General features: G+C 40.5%; 1 protein-coding gene across 8 annotated transcripts in view; it reads right to left on the bottom strand.

Moving 5' to 3' along the window:
• The window catches only part of LOC140714553 (putative uncharacterized protein MYH16), a 340,102-nt gene that overhangs the window by 67,313 nt on the left and 251,016 nt on the right, over positions 1–21,773 (bottom strand). For all 8 annotated transcript variants that reach the window (XM_073025840.1, XM_073025835.1, XM_073025838.1 and 5 more), the window contains 5 exons: positions 20,688–20,744; positions 10,645–10,731; positions 8,394–8,639; positions 4,842–4,959; positions 1,361–1,488 (listed from right to left, as the gene is read on the bottom strand). In XM_073025840.1, coding sequence (XP_072881941.1) covers positions 1,361–1,488; positions 4,842–4,959; positions 8,394–8,639; positions 10,645–10,731; positions 20,688–20,744 — 636 coding nt within the window. The remainder of the gene's footprint in view (positions 1–1,360; positions 1,489–4,841; positions 4,960–8,393; positions 8,640–10,644; positions 10,732–20,687; positions 20,745–21,773) is intronic.

Here is a 21,773-nt window from a genome sequence, read left to right as displayed (position 1 = left end):
CCAGAGGCAATGGCAAACCACATCCGTAGAATTTGCCAAGAACAATCATGCTCATAGACCATGATCACCCACGTCATGTGACATGGCACATCATGATAATGATGTCTGATGTCAGGCTCGATGGCCTATAATTTCCTGGTTTATTTTAAAGCCTTTCTTAAAGCTGGAACAACATTGGTTATCCTCCAATCATCCAATACCTCACCTGTTGTTAAGGATGATTTAAGTATCTCTGCTAGAGCCCCTACAATTCGTACACTTGCTTCCCATAGGGTGCAAGGGAATACTTTGTCTAGCCCTTAAGATTTATCCACTATAATTTGCCTCAAGACAGCAGACTCCTCCTCCTTTGTAATCTGTATCGGGTCTATGACCTTGCTGTTGCTTTCCTCACTTCTAAAGACTCCCGAGTAAATACAGATGCAAAAATGTATTTAAGACCTCCCTTATCTCTTTTGACTCCACACATGGATTACAATTCTGATCTTCCAGTGAACCAATTTTGTCCCTTGCAATCCTTTTGCTCTTAACATATCTGTAGGATTCTCGATAACCTTGTCTGCTAGGGCAACTCCATGCCTTTTTTTTTTAGCCCTCCTGACTTCTTATTTGTTCCTACCTGCTAACACCTGCAATGCACCTCCTTTTCTCTTGCCCTCAATATCGCATGAAAACCAAGGTTCCTTACACTTGTAATCATTAGCTTTTATTCTGACAGGTGCATACAAGCTTTGTACTCTAAAAACTTCACTTTTGAAGGCCTCCCACTTACCAAGTACACCTTTGCCAGAAAACAGCCTGTCCCAATCCACACTTGCCCGATCCTTTATGGTACAATCAAAACTGGTCTTTCTGCAATTTACCTGGTGAGCTTGTGAAATCATTCAGAAAGCACTAACTTGAAATTAGGTCATTGTAGGCACAGAACATAAGAGAGTCAGTACTCTCAAATGTAATTGCAAATAGTCTAAACCAAAATTACTTTGAATGCTATGAAGTTTATGTAGATGTGAGATTTGTGGAATTAATGAGATTATCTGGGGATGATTATTATCGCAATGACTTCAACTCTGGAAGATTGTTGTCTACTTTAATAAAAAGCACATCAAGTTGCCTTGTGATTAGGCTAGTTTTAAATTGGTGGGTTGCTGGGTGGCATGGCTTAGTAGTCCAGAAGGGTCTGTTCAATGCTGTATCTCTAAAATTAAAAAAAGTATAAATAAGTAAGTAAATAAATAAATGCTCTTACTTTGGCATGTGTACATTTACACTTAGTAGAAAAATGCAGGAAACTGATTGGATTGAGTAATCCTGAAATAATCAATAAATATCCACTCACTATTCACAACCCTTTATTTACCTTTGATTCTTCGTCAATCTGCTTTTTCAAGTCTTCAGCTTGTGATGTCAGGATGACCCTTGATCTGTTCAGTTGACCTATTTTGTTCTCCGCCTCTTCTAGCTGGCGAGTCAAGTCATTATTTTCAGCTGAAACAATAGATATCACCAGAATTACCATCTAAAGCAGATAAGTTTAGTCAGCTTAGCTTCCCTGGTGGTTTTGGGACTTTGGTTACCTTCCTCTCCTTCAGATCCCTCCATTTCAAGAACAATTGGCATTGCCTGGAGTACTTCCACTCCTGTCATTATCTCAGCTATTCAAACAATTCTTCTGTCATTTCCAATATCCCTCTCAGACACTCTTCATATCATTTGAATTGTTTTCCATTAAACAAACTGTAGATTGCTGGACCCATTAATTCTCATTTGATATTAATCTTTGTTTAATTTCTCTCCTTCATTTTCTGTCTATACGTTCTCTCTACTAACCTTTTAAGTTAAACAGTCACAGCTTCTGTTTTTAGCTCCAACGGTAATTATCTCCTGTCTCTTGAGGAGTCCTACTCAGCACATCCAGTATTTTATTTATTTATTGAGATACAGTGCGAAATAGGCCCTTCTGGCTCTATAAACCACACTGACCAGCAATCCCACAATTTAATCCTAGCCTAATCATGGGTCAATATGCAAGGACCAATTCACTTACGAACTGGTACGTCTTTGGACTGTGGGAGGAAAGCGAGGTACCTGGAGGAAACCCATGCAATGCTGGGAATTGAACTCAGATCGCTGGTGCTGTAAAGCGGTGTACTAACCACTACCCTACTGTGAGTTAAGAATAATTGTAATACGTTTGCTCTATCCAGGTAGGGTTAGGGTTAGGGTTCACTATGAAAATTATTCCTAAAATAAAAGCTATTTTTGCCCTTTGTTGTTGGGCCCTGGATGAGGCTCAGTAACAAATATATGACCAGGCTAAGAGCTAATGCCAATGAAATACTACCAAATCTAATGATTTTTATCCAGGATTTAGTAGCGGACAGGCCCAGGTGTTTCTGCAGCAAATGAATACAGCAAGTTAGAAAAGCCCCAATTCTCAGTTTGAAGTTGTTAAACTAAAATGAATGATCAGATCCACATCTCATTAACCTACCTTCTCATTAGCCTTGTGAAAAAAAGGCAATAGCATTCAACATGGCAGTAACATTTTTCTGGCTATTGGAGATAGAGGGTAGAGGTTTGGCTTGTTCATACTAATAATGCCATTATAATCTTCAGGCATCAAGGAATTTTACCCAGAGGGGTTTTTCTGTGTTACTGATCTGCTACTTTGACTCACAATAAAAGAATTTGCTGAAATCTATCCTATTCCATTTAAAATGATGATATAGTCTTGATGGTGCTCATTTGGTGAGGATCTTTACTTTCATAGCCACAGGGTCATTCATAGATGTATATACTCAGTGGTCACTTCATTAGGTACACCTGCTCATGAACGCAAATATCTAATCAGCCAATCATGTAGTAGCATCTCAATGCACAAAAATATGCAGGTGCAGTCAAGAGGTTCAGTAGTTGTTCAGACTAGACATCAGAATGGGGAAGAAATGTGATTTAAGTTACTTTGATTGTGGAATGATTGACGGTGCCAAATGGGGTAGTGTGAGCATCTGAGAAACTACTGATCTCCTGGGATTTTCATACACAAAAGTCTCTAGATTTTACAGAGAATTGTGTGAGAAACAAGATACATCCAGTGAGCAACAGGTCCGTGGGTGGAAACACTTTGTTAATGATGGAGGTCAGAAAAGAATAGTCAGATTAGTTCAACTTGACTTGAAGCCGACAGTAACTCACACGTTATAATGGTGTGCGGAAGAGCAAATCTGAATGCACAACACATTAATCTTTGAAACGAATGTGCTACAGCAGCAGTAGACTGCACTGGGTTCCACTCCTGTACCTAACAAATTGGCCACAGAGTGTAGAATCATACAGCATGTAAGCAGGCCATTCAGCCCAAATCCACAACAAATAGTGGGCACCCATCCATATTAATCCCATCACTTCACACTTGCCCCTTGCCTTATATGCTTAGATGGTTCAAATACACTTCTGCACACTTCCTAAATGCTGTCAGCAGCTCTGCTTCCACCATTTTCTCAGGCAGTGCATTCCACGTTCAGTGGGTTCTGGTTAATTGAGGCAAATCTAAACAGTATATTTTGGCCCAATTAAGCGGTTTCCCCAATTAGCCAAAGTTTCATGGAAATAGCTGAAAAGGTATAAAAAAGACAAACTATCATTTATGTGAGTAAAAAGTTATGTATTCAATGACATACAAGACAAACAAGACAAATTAGAACACCGTCAATGCTACTACAGTACTATACCGATGAAGGATTAGTATATGAAATGCCGACTGTAGTCTTTTCCATAGATGCTGCCTGGCCTGCTGAGTTCCTCCAGCATTTTATGTGTGTTGCTATAAAACTGTGTATTAGTTCCTAATAGTTATTGACAGAGGAATTCTTTCAGTGTACACTGCTCTGTTCTTTTGATTGTAATTCTAGTGTAGATAATGGACTACCTTCTTACCATTTTTGACAATTGTATCCTCCAAATCTTCACTATCATTGTCACATTTAAGGTGATTGTTGATACCTTCAAATTCTTTGTAGTTCCTAACTTGCTAAAGTAGTGAAATCATTTCATTTTCACTCCCAGCCATTTCTAGCCTCTCTAAGTCTGAATGCTTGAAATCACAGTGTGCAGAACAATTCTGGACTGTCTTACTGCTCGTTTCTCTGTCAGTGATAAAAATCACTGATTTTTGAACACAAGCACACACAACTGACACTATTTAAAAACTGTTCGCTCTAAGCATGGTCACACAAGTGCACGCGACTGACACTAGTTAGAGACTGTTCAGAAACAGTCTCCTGTCCCAATTAATCAGTATAGTGTCCCAATTAAACAAAGGGAATCCTGGCTATTTTCTCAATTAGTGTTAGTGTTCCAATAAGCAGCTGCTCCAATTAACCGGAATCTACTGTATTCACTGCACATTGGGTGTAACTTCTTTGTATCAACAATGACTTAATTTCAAAAAGGTTTAGTGTATACAAATTGGATTAAAAGCTAAGATATTTTTCTGAATTAATATTCAGCAGTTTTAAAATAAAGATTGAGAAATTTGCAAGCTTTTCATAATAAAACGTATCAAGAAAACTTTAAGGAGAAAAATATCTTACTATATGCAAAGTAAGAAAGAATTTTATATATTTGCTCATAGGAATTTTGTTGAGACCCTGAACTGCATTTTCAAGCATATTTTCGATGAAATATTCACTCTTACGGACAAAGTGATAACTCCACCCCCAGGGTTAACGGGTTCAAAATATTCCCCAGAAACCAAAAAGATTTATTATTAACTTACCCTCAGAATATAACCCAATTAAAGAACTCTATCTCTATTGTAATAAATACTTCACCCATACCTGTCAGCCGTGTTTTGCCAAGGCTCTGCTCAGTGAGAGAACGCTGCAAATCCTCATTTCGGGAAGTGGCTTCCGACAATAAATCTTCGAGCTTTCGAATCTGTGCATCACTAGCCACCTGGACACAGAAGAACACCACAAACCTCAGGGCTGCCTGCAATCAGTTCTACAGCAGTACTCACAGTGATGGACTAAAACACAATAAGCATGACTTTTGAGAGAGATAGCAAAAAGAAGTCCAGCCCTACATCTCCCCTGTGAGAAGTGGAAACGGTTAAGGCCGGCTAACAGGACTCTAGTGAAGCTGTTTATACCAAATCCCGGTACTGTGAATGCAATGGATAGCAGAGGTGCTGATGAACTCCAACCATACCAGTGACTTTAGTGGACAATGGTCAGTAGACAGGAAGTCATTAATGGCCTAAGCTCCAATTAGGAGCTTAGGACCCAGTAAGTAGATGATGTTGTATGTTTTAAAAAGAAAACATTTAAATTGTTAATTCTGGTGAATTTTGGCACCAAGGTTAGAAATGTCAATGCCAAAGGATGGTTTTTCCTAATTAAGTATTGAGTGTATCTAGGATCTGCGGTGGTATAAATCACACCATGGTGTAGTGTGGCTTCTTCAGTACAGCAAGACTCTGACAACTTTGCATTACCATGGACTTTGTTTCTTTTTTATTATAATTGTGTTACTTCCCATGTAAATTTGCATAATTTATGTTGCTAATTTATGCTTTTCTTTTCAATGTTTTGTATCTGATGCTCTGCTCTTATGTTACTGTTGGTAATTTTCTCATTACATCTGTGCGTACAGATATCTGTACATATAATAAATTTGACTGTTGACTTCATATATCAAATGTCCATCAGCATGTTTGATATCTCATCCAAAATATATGAAGAAATTCAAGATGGTGGTGTCTAAACATGATAAATGACATAGGAGGGAAATTAGGTCATTTGGCCATCGAGTCTGCTCCACCATTTCATCATGGCTGATCCATTTCCCTCTCAAGCCCATTCTCCTGACTTCTTCACTGACAGAAATGGAAAACAATTAATCCCTCACAATTAACCCAAGTGATTATATCATAATATTAACAAAGCAAAGTTGTGAATGACACCAAGATTTGGGGGTATACTGGACAGCAAAGAAGGCCATCAAAGTTTGTAGCAAGATCTGGACCAGCTGGGATTGTCAGGTATTGCACTTTGTGAGGACAACACAGGATAGGATTTACACAGTAGGGCAGTGAGGTGTGCAATGGAACAGAGAGATCTGGGAACACGGCCCATAATTTCTTGTAAGTGGTGTCACGGGTAGGCAAGGTCAAAAGGAACACTTTTGGCACACTGGCCTTCATAAAACCAAGTACTGAGTACAGGATGTTATGTTAAAGTTGTATAAGTTGTTGGTACCACCTAATATGGAGTAATGTGTGCAGGTCTGGTCACCTACCTACAAAAACCATATCAATGGATTAAAAGAGTGCAGGGAAAATCTACAAGGATGTTGCTAGGACTTAAGGACCTGAGTTATTAGGAGGGGTTGAGTATGTAGGAGAATGATATAAGATTTGATAGAGGTGTATAAAATTGTGAGTTATAGAGAGAATAGGAGTATAGCTTAAAATTAAAGAAGCTTTTTCATTTGAGGTTGTGTGAAACTAGAATAGAGGTCATGGGTTAAGGGTGAAAAGTGAAATGTTTAAAGGGAACGGCTTCACTTAGAGGGTGTTGAAAATGTTAAGTGAGCTGCCAGCGGGTTTGATTTCAACATTTTAGAAAAATTTGGATAGGTATATGTATGGGAGGGGTATGGAGGCAATGGAAGTGTAAGTCAATGGCAGATTAATAGTTTGGCACAGACTATTGGGACAAAGGGTCTCTTTCCGTGCTGTGCTGTTCTATGACTCTACAAACCACTTTAAAACAGTTCCATCCTGAAATACAATACATACCTACATTTCAATTAACTCCCTTCAGATTTTGGTTTCCCCACACACTATAAGTGCCCTTTTATACTTACCCATAGAGAGTCTTGACAATAGATATGGACTGGTAATTTGACTTTGTGGCTGTTAAATATAAGAGCAGGTGAGCCATAACAGGTGAGCCATAATGACTGCTTTCATTCACACCATTATTACACTTTGTAATCACCTTCAAAATTTATTCACTGATGCTGTCCTTTTCCACACATCCTATAAACTACAAATGGATAAACTCAAACTCGAGGAAATCTGCAAATGCTGGAAATTCAAGCAACACACACAAAATGCTGGTGGAACGCAGCAGGCCAGGCAGCGTCTATAGGAAGAAGCACTGTCGACGTTTTGGGCCGAGACCCTTCGTCAGGACTAACTGAAAGAAAAGATAGTAAGAGATTTGAAAGTAGGAGGGGAAGGGGGAAATCCGAAATGATGGAGAAGACAGGAGGGGGTGGGGTTAAGCTAAGAGCTATAAAGGTGATTGGCAAAAGGGATACAGAGCTGGAGAAGGGAAAGGATCATGGGACAGGAGGCCTAGGAAGAAAGAAAGGTGGAGGGGAGCACCAGAGGGAGATGGAGAACAGGCAAAAAGTGATTGTGAGAGGGGCAGAGAGAGAAAAAAAGGAGGGGGGAATAAATAAATAAGGGATGGGGTAAGAAGGGGAGGAGGGGCATTAACTGAAGTTAGAGAAATCAATGTTCATGCCATCAGATTGGAGGCTATCCAGACGGAATATAAGGTGTTGTTCCTCCAACCTGAGTGTGGCTTTATCTTGACAGCAGAGGAGGCCATGGATAGACAGATCAGAATGGGAATGGGTTGTGGAATTAAAATGTGTGGCCACTGGGAGATCCTGCTTTCTCCGGCAGACAGAGCGTAGGTGTTCCACGAAACGGTCTCCCAGTCTGCGTTGGGTCTCACCAATATATAAAAGGCAACACTAGGAGCACCGGACGCAGTATACCACACCAGCCGACTCACAGGTGAAGTGTCGCCTCACCTGGAAGGACTGTCTGGGGCCCTGAATGGTGGTGAGGGAGGAAGTGTAAGGGCAGGTGTAGCACTTGTTCTGCTTACAAGGATAAGTGCCAGGAGGGAGATCGATGGGAAGGGATGGGGGCGACGAATGGACAAGGGAGTCGCGTAGGGAGCGACCCCTGTGGAATCTCAAGATCTTCTGTGTTCAAAGTCTCAGCTTTAGTGGACAGTTGCTTTACTCACTCTGCCATGCGGGAGAACACCAAGACTGGGTGGACTGCTATCCCAACATGTGACTAAGGTTACAGCAGTGTCAGTTTTCCCTTGACTGTGTTCCAAAGGATAACATGACCTCTAGAGCACATCCAAAGCATAGGTAGCCAGCAGAATTAGGAGAACCAGTGCCACTTAGGATAACCTATAGTTCAAAGGGTCTACAAAGCCATACAGCGAGACCTATCGAAAACTCATTGACTATCATCTGAGAGGAGAATTATTTCCAAATGGCAAGTATTTTGTCCTGCTGATTACAAATACATTTAAGTGTTACACAAATGATTAAAGTAGTAAACATGATACCTTGCTTTTTTGAAGGCCATCAATAGTAAGGCTCATGTTGTCCAGTTCTAGCTTCATACTTTGCTTTTCTTTCTCTGTTTTCACACGTAGCCTCTGCAGGTTCTCGTACTGCTCCGTTATTTCCACCACAGTGTCCCCGTGCTTCTTGCGAAGAGCTGCGGCTGTAGTCTCTGACTGCAGTGTGGCCTCCTCCAACTCCCGCCGCAGTCGGAGCAGTTCTGACTCACGCTTCTTGTTCATCTCCATCTCCAGGAGGAAAGTTTTAAAGGAAGATAATTAAGAGTGAGGAATCATTTTGCATCCTTTAACCTGATTGTTTATATCTTCTAGTCTCCCAGTTGTTGATAGCGTTCCTTTGAAATACTTTGAGACATTTTACAATGTTAAAGTAATATAATGTCACTGTCCAAAACCCTAGTCTGTTTTCCCCAAACCTCCGTCTAACCTACCAAGATATTTTGGCATTTTTAGTTAAATCCACTTAAATCGGAGATGCTGTTCTTGTACCGGAGATAAAAGAACCATCTAGTTTCAAAAACATTGACACCATTTAGGTGGTGATGGAAGGGAGATATAATCTTGAACGGATCCTTTCCAAACCAATGTTCCCTTTGTCTGTTGTATAAAAACCTGCTAAACCTGAATGGAATTCCAAAAATAGGTGGGATACAAAGTGGGTCGCATGTTCGTTATCACTCAGTGCCAAAATGGCCCCTGGAGTAATTGTCCAATTGGTTTATTAAATCAGCAATCAACTGCCAAAACCTCTCCATGGAAAAAAAGATTAAAATGGTACATCTCCTTTCCACCTCTCACACACCTCTCTCCATTTCTCTGTCTCTCAACTCTACACACCCTCAATTGATTTCTCACCCTGTCCCTGTCTGGGTGCAGGTCTGAGAATGCAAAAGAGAGGGTGTGGAGAAAGAGAGGTTATTGGGCTTGGAGGGGGGGAGACAACTGCACTTGATGTTAATTTCATCTCTGATATTTTTCAATATGCTTTCATGGTGTTAAAAACAGAGAATGAGTAATTCATAAAGTTAATTGCTGATCGATTTACAGCTCAGACTCCTGACGTGGCCTTCACTCCTACCATGCCACTGAAACCCAACCAGCCAGTCCTAACCCTCAGCTGCTGGGGTATGCAGCAGAGAGGGTGGGGCACCTTCCACAGGCACTGAACCAAACAAGCTGGTATCACTGTTTCAGTGCAGATAGTGAACATCTGGTGAAACTTATCCCAGGAACCTGGCTGAAGATGCCTTCCATTTTCAACTGTGTTGCTGGTTAACATCTGGAGCAAAGACTGGTTTCCTCTCTATCCTCATCCAGAGGTGCTGAAGCCAATGCACTGATTGAAACCATACTCTTTAACAAAGAATACTTCCCTGGAAATGATTTTGTACAAATTAGTTAGTTCAGCCATTCATTTATGCACCAGAGAATTTCAGAAAATGTCAGCTATAAAGATCAAAACCACTGACATAGTTACACATGAATTTACCACAAACCAAAGGAATTTTATTTGATCTACACTGAACCTTTAGCTGGAGGGAATATTTATAGGACGCACTTTATTCCCAATAGGTTTAGTGGTAAAAGCATATATGTAATGAGGCATTCCACTTCAAGCAATAATAAATACTTCCCTTCACCATTGATAAAGATTAGCTTCATTTGTCACATGTACATCGAAACATACAGTGAACCGTGTATTTTGCGTCAACAACCCACACAGGCCGAGCATTTGCCAGTGCTGTCATGTTTCTGGCACTAACGTAACACTTCCACACCTTACTAGCCCTAACCTGTATGTCTCTGAAACCAGAGCACGTGGAGGAATCACATGCAGTCACGGGGAGTACAAACACCTTACAGCCAATGACAGGAGCTGAACACCAATCACCAGCACTGTAAAGCGTGCTGCCGACAAATAAGCGATATTAAGTTTACTCCACATCTCTGGAAGAATCTGAATGGCTTTGTAGAAGAATGTGAACCAATGATTCAAGCAAAAAAGCATGCAAAAGGATTTTCTATATTTCCATTTTATTGACAAGCAAATAAATGCATCAAGGATCATGCAACATGTAGAGATTCTGCCCAGCTGTGAGGCAGCAGTGACCTTACAAATAGAACAGAGATTTAAATCCTTCAAAAAACATTAAGCCATTCAGAAGAAAGGATTTACAAGCAGTGGCCTATCAGTAAGTAATAAAGAACAAGCAAAGAAGTACTGAATTTCTACCTGGGACACAGTTACTCCACCAGCTTCTTCCAATCTATCAGTAAGGTCTTCTAGTTCCCTGGTAAGATCAGCTCGCTGTTTCTCAACCTGCAGATGGGAGAGATATATTTCACTAAATCTCTGGAAAATTCAGCTAATGCCATATTTCTCTTGTTTCGATTGGAAGTGGATATGCATCACCAGCTTAGAAATTAAGACCTATGATGTAAGAGGCAGCACCCTTGCAGAGATGGTCGAACGGCTCCAGTCAGCCAGGTTCAATCCTGACCTCTGGTTTGTAAGGACTGCAGAGAGACATTCATGGGATGCAGAAGTGGGCTGAGAAGTGGCAGATGGAGTTCAACCCGGAGAAGTGTGAGGTGGTACACTTTGGAAGGACAAACTCCAAGGCAGAGTACAAAATAAATGGCAGGATACTTGGTAGTGTGGAGGAGCAGAGGAATCTAGGGGTACATGTCCACAGATCCCTGAAAGTTGCCTCATAGGTAGATAGGGTAGTTAAGAAAGCTTATGGGGTGTTAGCTTTCATAAGTCGAGGGATAGAGTTCAAGAGTCGCGAGGTAATGATGCAGCTCTATAAAACTCTGGTTAGGCCACACTTGGGAGTATTGTGTCCAGTTCTGGTCGCCTCACTATAGGAAGGATGTGGAAGCATTGGAAAGGGTACAGAGGAGATTTACCAGGATGTTGCCTGGTTTAGAGAGTGTGCATTATGATCAGAGATTAAGGGAGCTAGGGTTTTACTCTTTGGAGAGGAGGAGGATGAGAGGAGACATGATAGAGGTATACAAGATATTAAGAGGAATAGATAGAGTGGACAGCCAGTGCCTCTTTCCCAGGGCACTACTGCTCAATACAAGAGGACATGGCTTTAAGGTAAGGGGAGGGAAGTTCAAGGGGGATATTAGAGGAAGGTTTTTCACTCAGAGAATGGTTGGTGCGTGGAATGCGCTGCCTGAGTCAGTGGTGGAGGCAGATACACTAGTGAAGTTTAAGAGACTACTAGACAGGTATATGGAGGAATTTAAAGTGGGGGGCTATATGGGAGGCAGGGTTTAAGTGTTGGCACAACATTGTGGGCTGAAGGGCCTGTACTGTGCTGTACTATTCTATGTTCTATATATGTTCAAAGGCGACCTGTGAAGTGCTTGAACAATTTGCCCAGATGCAGGACGTAATGGAGAGTTGATCCAGGACCAGGTAAAGTAGATTTGTTAGGGTGGTTAATGATCATGGAGCCTGGCCCTTGGATCCAGCTTTAAGGCTTATACTTCCTTTGGATTTTATCTCTCCTCTCTGCAACTGCCCTTCACATGCCCACCATCATTTTATTTTGATCAGATCCTGATCTGGCCAAATTTCCACCTGGCCACTCACTTGATGCTGAGGTCCTGATGAAAGCCCAGAGTCCTTATCTAACCTTTCCTATTCAGCACCATCCCCCAATGCTGAGCTCAAATCTTTCTCAGCCTTACTCTTTCTCTTGTTAGCTCTGTACTGATAGAGTGTTGATTTTTGAGACATGGAACAATTTCTCAGCCACTGATTATGGCAGGAGGGAAGAAGCTGAAGGCAGCAAAAGAAAGCAGTCTTATTGCATAGAACAGTTGTACACTCTGTCTGCAGTGTGACGGGAGGGACTTCAAATGCAGGTGAGGTGGAATGGCAAGAGAAACTCCTAGGATTCTTGTCCTTGAGACGCACCTGGATACTAACCTCCCACAAACATGACTGGATATGAACTCTGACTTTACTATCTGATTATCTGTTGATTTATGATTTGGGTTTGGCTGGGTAATTGCAGGAATAGAACATTTATTGATGTACCCTCAGGTTAGACTGCTGAATGTATTATTTATGCAAAGAAGCCCAAACATTCTGGAGAATTTGAGATATTTGAGGCAGGTAGCAATATGTACCAGAAAATACCTCGAAGCAGTGTATGCTCACGTTACTTCAAGACATTGTTTTCCTGATCTGTTACTTCCTCTCAATTATAAAACATCATGTTCCAATTGAAAGTATGATGTTTTCAACTGGCTAATATCTAATAAACTTAGTCAGTATCACACACTAGGATGTGAAATCTTGCAAACCAGATGTCCCAGAATCAGTCATCTTTTTAGCCAAGCTTGTTGATGTTTACCCAACTGGGACAGGAAGGAAGATTCTTGTTCTCTGTTGTGGACTTAATCCTACTTAGAGGACAGGAGTCAATCAGCCCAAAGAAGGACGTGAGGAGTGTATCTTCCACAGGGGAGCACGGTCCCACCCACAGTTCCACTGCAGCTGGTGTATGTGTGTGTCCTTTTTTTGAGAGAGTACCAATTTCTGTTGGCTGTTATGTGAAGAACTGTTTACATTATCAATGAGTGGGCAGACTAGTTCAAGTCTGAGGATATGCCTCTTTTGCTCAACCTCCCCACCACAGAAAACGCACCATAAAAATCTGTAGGCACCTTCCAATACCTCAAGTAAATTGTCCTTAATATCCTATATTACAATTGTTCAAAATATTGCTCAATCATCAATGTGTGGAACCAGGGATGTATAGGAATGCTGCTTCACTGCACTTTCAGCAACAGAGTAAATTGCTTGGAATAATATACTATTAACCAATTTTCAGTAACAGGGAGGAACAACAGATTGCAGTAAAAATGTGTATTTAAAATGCATGAAAGATTTAAAATAAGTCTTGCGTTGGTCAGATCTATCTGATTGAGTTGTTTTCAGTTGGAGCATGTGTTACTGAATCACAAAAAAGGACCATTTCAGAGATGTGAATGTGCAAACCAACCTGCAATAGGTTGAATATGTGCATTCTGTGCATCACTGTAAGACCCCTGAAATGCTGGAAGTAATCCAGAGGCAAGCCACCAGAGACATGAGATCCAATCTCACTGAGGACTTAAGTGTAATTCATTTCAATATGCAAAGTTCATTTTAAAAAGCTTCAGCAATGATGACAGTGAAGCCAGCACATTATTGTAAAGACCCATCTGCACCACTGGAGCCATCCCTGTTCAACTCGTTGCCCTGTAGGTGATACCTCAGCCAGAGCAACTTGGAGGAATGGGATTGTTTTTGTGAGCCAGCATTTACTCAATAAGCTGAATGGCCTCTTTCTATGTCACAAGGAAATATGCAATTAACTATCCTTTGAAATTGCACAGCAAGCTGTTTAGTTACAAAACAAACAATGACCTGGGCATTATCAGCAGTAGTCCCACTGGTGAAGTAACAAAAGGAAAATGAACTCTTCTGTATCATCTGGCCCCTCAAGTGGAGGCAAGAGACTATTACAAAATGAAGGGTGATTTTCTACTTTATTACAATTATTATTTGTTTCTCAATCAGCACAAATAAAAACAGATCACCATTCCATTGTTTCCCAAGATATTTTGCTGTGCATAATTCTATATCATTCTTCTTCATGTAGAAGGCTGCTATGAGGGGGGGGGGGGAAAGGGCTACAAATTCCAGGAGGTTTCAGGAAAATCCTGGGAGCTGCTTCCCAAATACAGGATGACTCTCAACACATAATTATTACATGCAGCTAAGAAATATTCCATACTCGCCTAGGAGCAAAGCTCTTAGCAAGAATATTAGACAAGGATTGTGCATGGAATTTATAATTTGAAAAAACAGTCACGTTTTAAAATTGTCAATGGATTTACAGTTTAGACAGTTTAATTAACTCATTGAAGTATTCAGATTGGTAGAAAGTTAGTAATACAGTTCTCAGCATCCTTCTTTAACATGAGAGGAATTTGGAACTTATTTTTTTCTAAAATACAGTTTGTGTGAGAATGTAGACAATTGCTCAAAACAACTGCAACATTTTAGTACTCATCATGTAAGGAATGATGGATAGTCTTTCTCTTATATGAACACCTATTAGAAAAGTATCAGATGTATCATAGATAGTTTCCCTTCTGTGAAAGTCTCCTTTATCACGTTTCAACACCACTACTGAAGTTAAAAAGAACATTTGCACCTTGGCAAAATGAAATACATGAAAGTAGACTTGATTTAAGCATTGGGGCTGGGATAATGATACCTTTTCAAGCAGAAAATGAGATGATAAATTTCTTCCGATTATGTCCAAGCCTACCTCATAGGGTAGTTCTGTCAGTAGCACTGACTGATTGTTGTAATTATGCTGTGGAAAGTGCTGGAGAAGGCCCCCACCAGAAATCAAGCACATGGGTCTGACATAAGATGGTGAGGGATTCATTTCCAATTAACTCCACTTGTGGAGCAGAATTAAAATACACTAGGTGTATTACTTACGAAAGAATGATCAATGGTATTTCAATCTGCTTATCTGCACATTGATTCAAGGCATTTTTTTTTAAAGTTAGTTTTTCAGCTTCCAATGAGTGAATGTTGAACCACTTAGTTCAACATTCACTGAATAATACGCACAAGTGCTGGAGGAACTCAGCAGGCCAGGCAGCATCTATAGAATAGAGTACAGTAGACATTTTCAGCCGAGACCCTTCAGCAGGTCTCAGTCTTTGTGTGTGTGTTAACTGGTTTTCTAGCATCTGCAGATTTTCTCTTGTTTGTAAACATTCACTGAAGTTGTGTCTTGTATGAATCAAAACACGAGTAAGGAATAAAGATTATAAACTCTGTACACAATTTAATGGACCATGGTTCGAGGACACTTGCATTGTGTGTGCTCAGAAACAGTAACACAGATCAATTTGTATTGTGCATTTTCTCTAAATGCCTATTATAGAGACCAAATGGCTTCATTGCCTCAGTTTCATTGGACAAGACAGCCTGTCAGTTGTCAATTACAACAGTTAGGTCTGCAGATACAAGCAGACTCAAGAATCTCAAATGGGGTGTATTTTTGACCTGTATACACCTCACTAGAAAGTTCAAGAATGTGACTTCTGAAAAACTGTACACCTCTGACCATATCAAAGATGTAGTCACAAGATTTGAATAGGTCTATGTAGGCAAGTCTCCTTACGCACTGCTGCACCAATGCACAAGATATGCCTGCAGAATATAAAGAGGACACATCTGGGGCATGAGAAAACTCTTCATCCAGTGAACCACACCGTTGGAAGCCTTTCTGCAGTGTAAGGTGTACCACAAGGCAGGGCACAAATTCAGGCAACTGTCCAAGTTTAGTAAGTAATCAACAAACTAGTTCTCAAGAGCATAAGCTACCGTAGAATTCTTATATTGTATATTGATTGAGCTCAAAAGCTAGAGGAACGGCAATTCTGGATTGAGTGTTGTGTATTGAAACTATTTGGTTAGGGAGCTTAAGGGAAAGGAATCCACAAGAGACTGATAATGAGTCTTCACCCTGCAATTTGAGAGGGAGAAGCTAAAGTTAGATGTATCAGTATTGCAGAGGAGTAAAGGCAATTGCAGGGGCATGAGCAACGAGCTGGCCAAAGCTGACTGGAAGTGGACACCAGCAGGGATGACAGTAGACCAGCAGACGCTGGAGTTTCTGGGAGTAATTGGGAAGGCACAGGATAGATACGTCCCAAATCAATTGGTATTGATGATGCAACTATGGCTTACAAGGGAGGTCAAAAACAATATAAAAGCAAAAGAGAGGGCAAATAACAACAAAAATGAGTGGGAAGTTAGAGGACTGGGTAGCTTTTAAAAACCATAGGGAGGGAAAGGATGAAATATGAAGGTAAGCTAGCCAATATATCAAATAGGATACCAAAAGTTTTTTTTCCAGATAGAGGAAGAGTAAAGGAGTGGGAGAATAGATATTAGACCAGTGGGAAATGATGCTGGGCAGGTAGTACTGGGAGACAAGGAACTGGTGAACAAACTTAATAAGTACTTTGCATCAACTTTCACTGTGGAAGACATTAGCAATATGTCGGAAGTTCAGGAGCACAGGAGAGAAGAATTGCTACTACTAGGGGAGAAAGTGCTTCAGATGCTGAAAGGTCTGAAGGTAAATCAAGTCACCTGGACCAGATGGACTACACCCCAGGTTTCTGAAAGAGGTAGCTGAAGAGATTGTGGTGGCACTATTAATGATCTTTCAAGAACCACCAGATTCTGGTATGGTTCTGGAGGACTGGAAAATTGCAAATGTCACTTCACACTTCAAGAAAGGTGGGAGGCAGAAGAAAGGAAATTATAGGCCAGTTAGCTCAACCTCAGTGTTTGGGAAGATGTTGGAGTCGATTATTACGGATGAAGTCTCAGGGTACTTGGAGGCACATGACAAAATAGGCATGGTTTTCTTATGAGGAAAACTTGCCTGACAAATCTTTTGAAATTATTTGAGGAAATAGCAAGTAGGATAGACAATGAAGAATTGGTGAGTGTTGTTTACTTGGATTTTCAGAAGGCCTTTGACAAGGTGCTGTACAAGAGGCTACTAAACAAGATAGGAGTCCATGCTATTACAAGAAAGATACCAACATGGATAGAGGATTGGTCAACTGGCAGGAAGCAAAGAGTGGGAATAAAGTGAGAGCTTACAGGTTGGCTGCCAGTACAGCAAGGGTTGATGTTGGGACTGCATCTTTTAAGTTATAAGCCAATGACTTGAATGACACAATGGATGGCTTTGTGGCCACATTTTCAGACGATAGGGAGATAGGTGGAGGGGCAAGTAGTGCTGAGGAAGCAAGGAGGCTATTGATGGACCTAGACAGATTAGGAGAATGGGTAAAAAACTGGTTGATAGAACAGTCAGGAAGTTTATCGTCAAGCACTTTGGTAAAAGGAACAAAAACGTAGACTTCATTCAAAATGGAGAGAAATATTCAAAAACTCAGTGGAAAGGGACTTGGAAGTCCTCATGCAGAATTCCCTGATGGTTAACTTGCAGGTTGAGTCAATGGTCAGGAAGGCAAACGCAACGTTGGTACTCATTTCAAGAGGACTAAAATATAAAAGCAGGATGCAATGCTGAGTCTTTAGAAGGTACTGGTGAGGCCTCACTTGGAGTATCATGAAGAATTTTGGGACACTTATTTAAGAAAGGATGTGCTAAAATTTGAGAGGTTTCAAAGGAGGTTCACAATATGGATTCTGGGAATCACAGGGTTATCGTATGAGGAGCGTTTGGTGGCTCTGGGCCTGTTCTCACTGGAATTTAGAAGTATAACAAGAGATCTCATTGAAACTACAGAATGTTGGAAAATGTAGATAGAGTGGATGTTTCCTATAGTGGGGGAGTCTAGAACCAGAGGGCACAGACTCAGAATAGATAGAATTCCATTTAGAATGGAGATGAGGAAGAATCTCTTTAGCCAGAGGGTGGTGAATCTGTGGAAATCGTTGCTACAGGCAGCTGTGAAGGCCAGGTCACTGGGTGTATTTAAGGAGGAGATTGATAGGTTCTTGCTTTGTTAGGGCATGAAATTTAATGGTGAGAAGGCAAAACGGGGTGAACAGGAAAATGGTTCAGCCATGAAGAAATGGCAGAGCAGATTTGATGAGCTGAATGACCTAATTCTGCTCCCATCCCTTATGGGCTTATTGGAACTCATTCTGAATCAAATACTTACTGCTATAAAAGGAAGTACTGTAGCTGTTTTTCATTCTCGGAGTTACGTAATTGAAAACTGATTTAACACAGTGAAATGCATATTTGGGTTGTCTTGTTTTGTGTCATTTGAAATATCAACTAGACACATCCCAGTATGACTCACCCTTTCATACTTGATACTTGGATGGCATAATGTATTTGAATTCCATCCCTACCTCAAACAGACCTCATCCACCTACTGTACCTTCCTCAGCAACTAGCCTGTCACTCTCCAGCTGTCATTGCCCCTCTGCCTTGAGGCCAGGGGTATGAGTGAAATTTGTAATGGGTGCCACAATTAGAACAGCTCCTCTGCAATACCAACCTGGCTAATCACCTGGGTGAAATGGATGTTTTGTGTTTATGACTGCACACCAAAATTACTTCATTAATTATGAAAACTTAAAGGACAAGGTGAGGTCACAATGGCAAATGTATTTTCTTTCTCTCCCTCCTGCACACATTCTTGGCTGATATTTCAGTACATTAGTAAGCAATTACAACACTATTAAAACCAGGCAGTATTATGAATTATAAAGCACAAGACTAATCTAGGTTTCCTTGTACAGTACTAGAAGCAACAGTCCTTATATAATTTGGCACTGTTTATTATAAATTAGTCTGGAAGATCACTTGTAAGAGTTTATGATTCCAAAAGATATTTAGTGAAGTCTGAATGCTAAGCTTAATCTAAATGATAAGTTGAACAGACTTAAGGATTTCAATAGCCTTCATCTTCTCCCCTTTTCCATGAAGAATGGGAAGATTCCAGCTTAGAACTGCTCCAGATCTGACATATTGCATTTACTATCAACTCAAGAGAAGCACTGATTTAAAGCAGAGTCAACAGGGGACATGGGATTTCCAGTTTGTAAGGCCCAGGACCATGCCATTACACAAGAACACTGGAGCACTAGTAGGTCACAAAGTCTCTCAAGTTTGCCCCAAAATTCAATATAACCATGACGGATCTACCCCAAGCCACAACTTCTCCTTTGTATTGACTCCTCAAAGTTCTCAATTTCCCAATCTATCAAAGTGTATTTAAATCCACTTTAAATAGTTCTAATAAGCTCACCTCCACAACTGAGAGCTTTGAATCTGAGATGTTCACTACTCTCTGTGAAAAGAGACTTCTAGTCAAAACGGTGCCAGTGAACAATGCTCCCTCAGGCGACGGCTTCCAGATAGTCCACAAAACCATTTCTTTGACTTCTTTTACATCTTTTTCTTTTAAATGTGGTTCTGGTATTGTCGGAGCCTGCACCAAAAGCTTGAAGGTGTGTTTTCTGGCCAACTGAGTGACCTGGCACTTTGCTATTACTGAGAAGGTTCCAGGAGGCGAGAGGCCTCTAGGCCAAGATGCTTACAGGTGGGGCGCAAACCCATAATCGACTCCATTTCTTTAACCGAACAAAATGTTGAGGAAGATTGAAACATCAAAGTAAGTACGGAAGGCAAGCGGGTGTTCAGTGCCGTCTACCAGCCTCCTGATTGCTGCTGCCAGAGAAGGTGTCTGCATGTGATGGTCTCTCTCACTCTCTCTCTCTCCCTCTTGCCCGCTGCTCCTGAGGAAAGGCTCTTGTATTTGACTGGTGTCTCTCTCCCTCTTGCAGTCTGCTGCTGGAAGAGGTGTCAGTCTCTCTCTGCCTTTCGCTTGCTGCTTCCAAGGGAAGGTCTATGCGTTTAAATGGTCTCTCTCTCCCCTTCATGTTATTGGACGACGGCGCCAAAGCTATGGTCTGTGATTTATGAATTGGACTGTAGTTCAATTGGACTCTTTTGATTTTATATTTTTATATTCTGTGTTTTCGCTCATCCTTTCCTGTTGCCATTTGCATGATTTGTTTTTTTTAGCATGGGGGGTGGTGTTCTTCTTGTTGTTTGCACGATTTGTTTTATTTGATATTCTTCTTGTCAATTGTGTTTTTTGCCTGTTGGGGGGCAGGGGTTGATATTTTCCTTTGAATGACTTCCATGTTTTTCCTGTGTTTTGTGGTTATCTGGAGAAGCTGAATCTGAGTTGTATTCTGCGTACATATTTTGATAATAGATGTACCTTGAACCTTGAACCCGGAGATTTCTGTACACTCTGGGTTTAAATAACCAGCCACTTCTTTTGCAATTGTAATTAGTTCAATTAGTCAATGAACCATTAGAAAACTATGATTTAATGTGGCACAAAAATTATTCACTCTTTCCTTCTAAAAACCTTGTACCTAGACCTCCACTTCTTCTAAAACAATTCTTAAAACCAACCTCTGGCTAAGCTTTTAGCTATCAACTCTCATATGTAGCTTGTGGCAAGCTGGTTACACTGGTGTGAAATACCTTATGACATTTCAGCTTTAAAGCAAATAGGTTATCTTGCTGATTGCTAGTCATTGATGGTAATTTGCTTTGTAAGGCATGAATATCTACTTTTACTCTCTATTTATATATCATTTATTATAGTTAGCAGTTTCAAAAAAAATTGTCTCATTCAGTTCCTGCTAAAATATACCTTGGCTCTCATAGCTCGCTCTGCATCCAACTCCTCTTCCAGTTCCTCAACCCGGGCCTGTAAAATAAATAGTACAAAGAAAAATCATTAGTGCGATCCATGTTGAAATTCGGGACAGAGAAAGAATGAGAGAAATCTTCCAATCTTTTGTTGTGCATTTTGGCCCATTCTTCCCTTTGCTCTCAAGACCATAACTATCCATGCATGTCAAATCAAATGCAGCGTATTCATACATCACCTCCTCCACAGACTCTTCTTTAAGTACAGAAGTACTTTTGTGCATATTTTTATGACTGGCTAGGTGCTGCAAATAACATAGCTGCTGTTTTAATTTGAGTGGCAGGAAACAGTGGATGTAGCTAATGTAGTGATCAGAGGGTGCTGTCCACACAAAGGCAGCATTTAAAAACTTCATTACAATAGTACAAAACTCTGTACTAAAAGCAACACTTTCATTGCCCACTTTCAGTTAAATTGTGGAGTTACCAGGCAGCAGGACAGTAGTAGTTGTAGACAACTCAACTTCTGGAATACGAATACAAATTAGAAAGAGAAAACCATGAGGTACAACAATGCAAGGCCCACAGCTCTCTGGAAAATCATAAAGCAGAAGTGGCATTACCCATAAGTTATATATAGATATTCTAACAAGTATAGGAAAACATACAATTGCCAAGATTACCATTGGATGCCATTGAATATACACTTAAAGGTAAGGCTCAGCACAACCAGTCCTGCAATACAGAGAGCAATTCTGACATATTATAAATTTGATATAATATCAACCCTTTGTTAAAGATCTCTTCAGCTTTTAAAGCTAAATATCATAAGTGACAACAATGTGTTATCTTAAAACTAGCTTGTTGCAAGGCAATATTTCCATGATAAGTAAAGATTGGTTCAATTTCTACAAGCATATCTCTGATATTTTGTAGTTTATTTATTTATTCAGTGATACATCATGCAGTAGGCCCTGTGGCCCTTCGAACCACGCTGCCCCAGCAACAACTGACGAACTCGATTAACCCAAACCCAATCATGGTACACTTTACAATGGCCAATTAGCCTACCCAGCTTTCTTTGAAA

Source organism: Hemitrygon akajei, chromosome 22 (assembly GCF_048418815.1).
Source record: "Hemitrygon akajei chromosome 22, sHemAka1.3, whole genome shotgun sequence".
In the NCBI taxonomy this organism is placed as follows: domain Eukaryota; kingdom Metazoa; phylum Chordata; class Chondrichthyes; order Myliobatiformes; family Dasyatidae; genus Hemitrygon; species Hemitrygon akajei.
The sequence above is the reverse complement of the archived record's forward strand: the minus strand, read 5'-3'. Positions and strand labels throughout refer to the sequence as shown.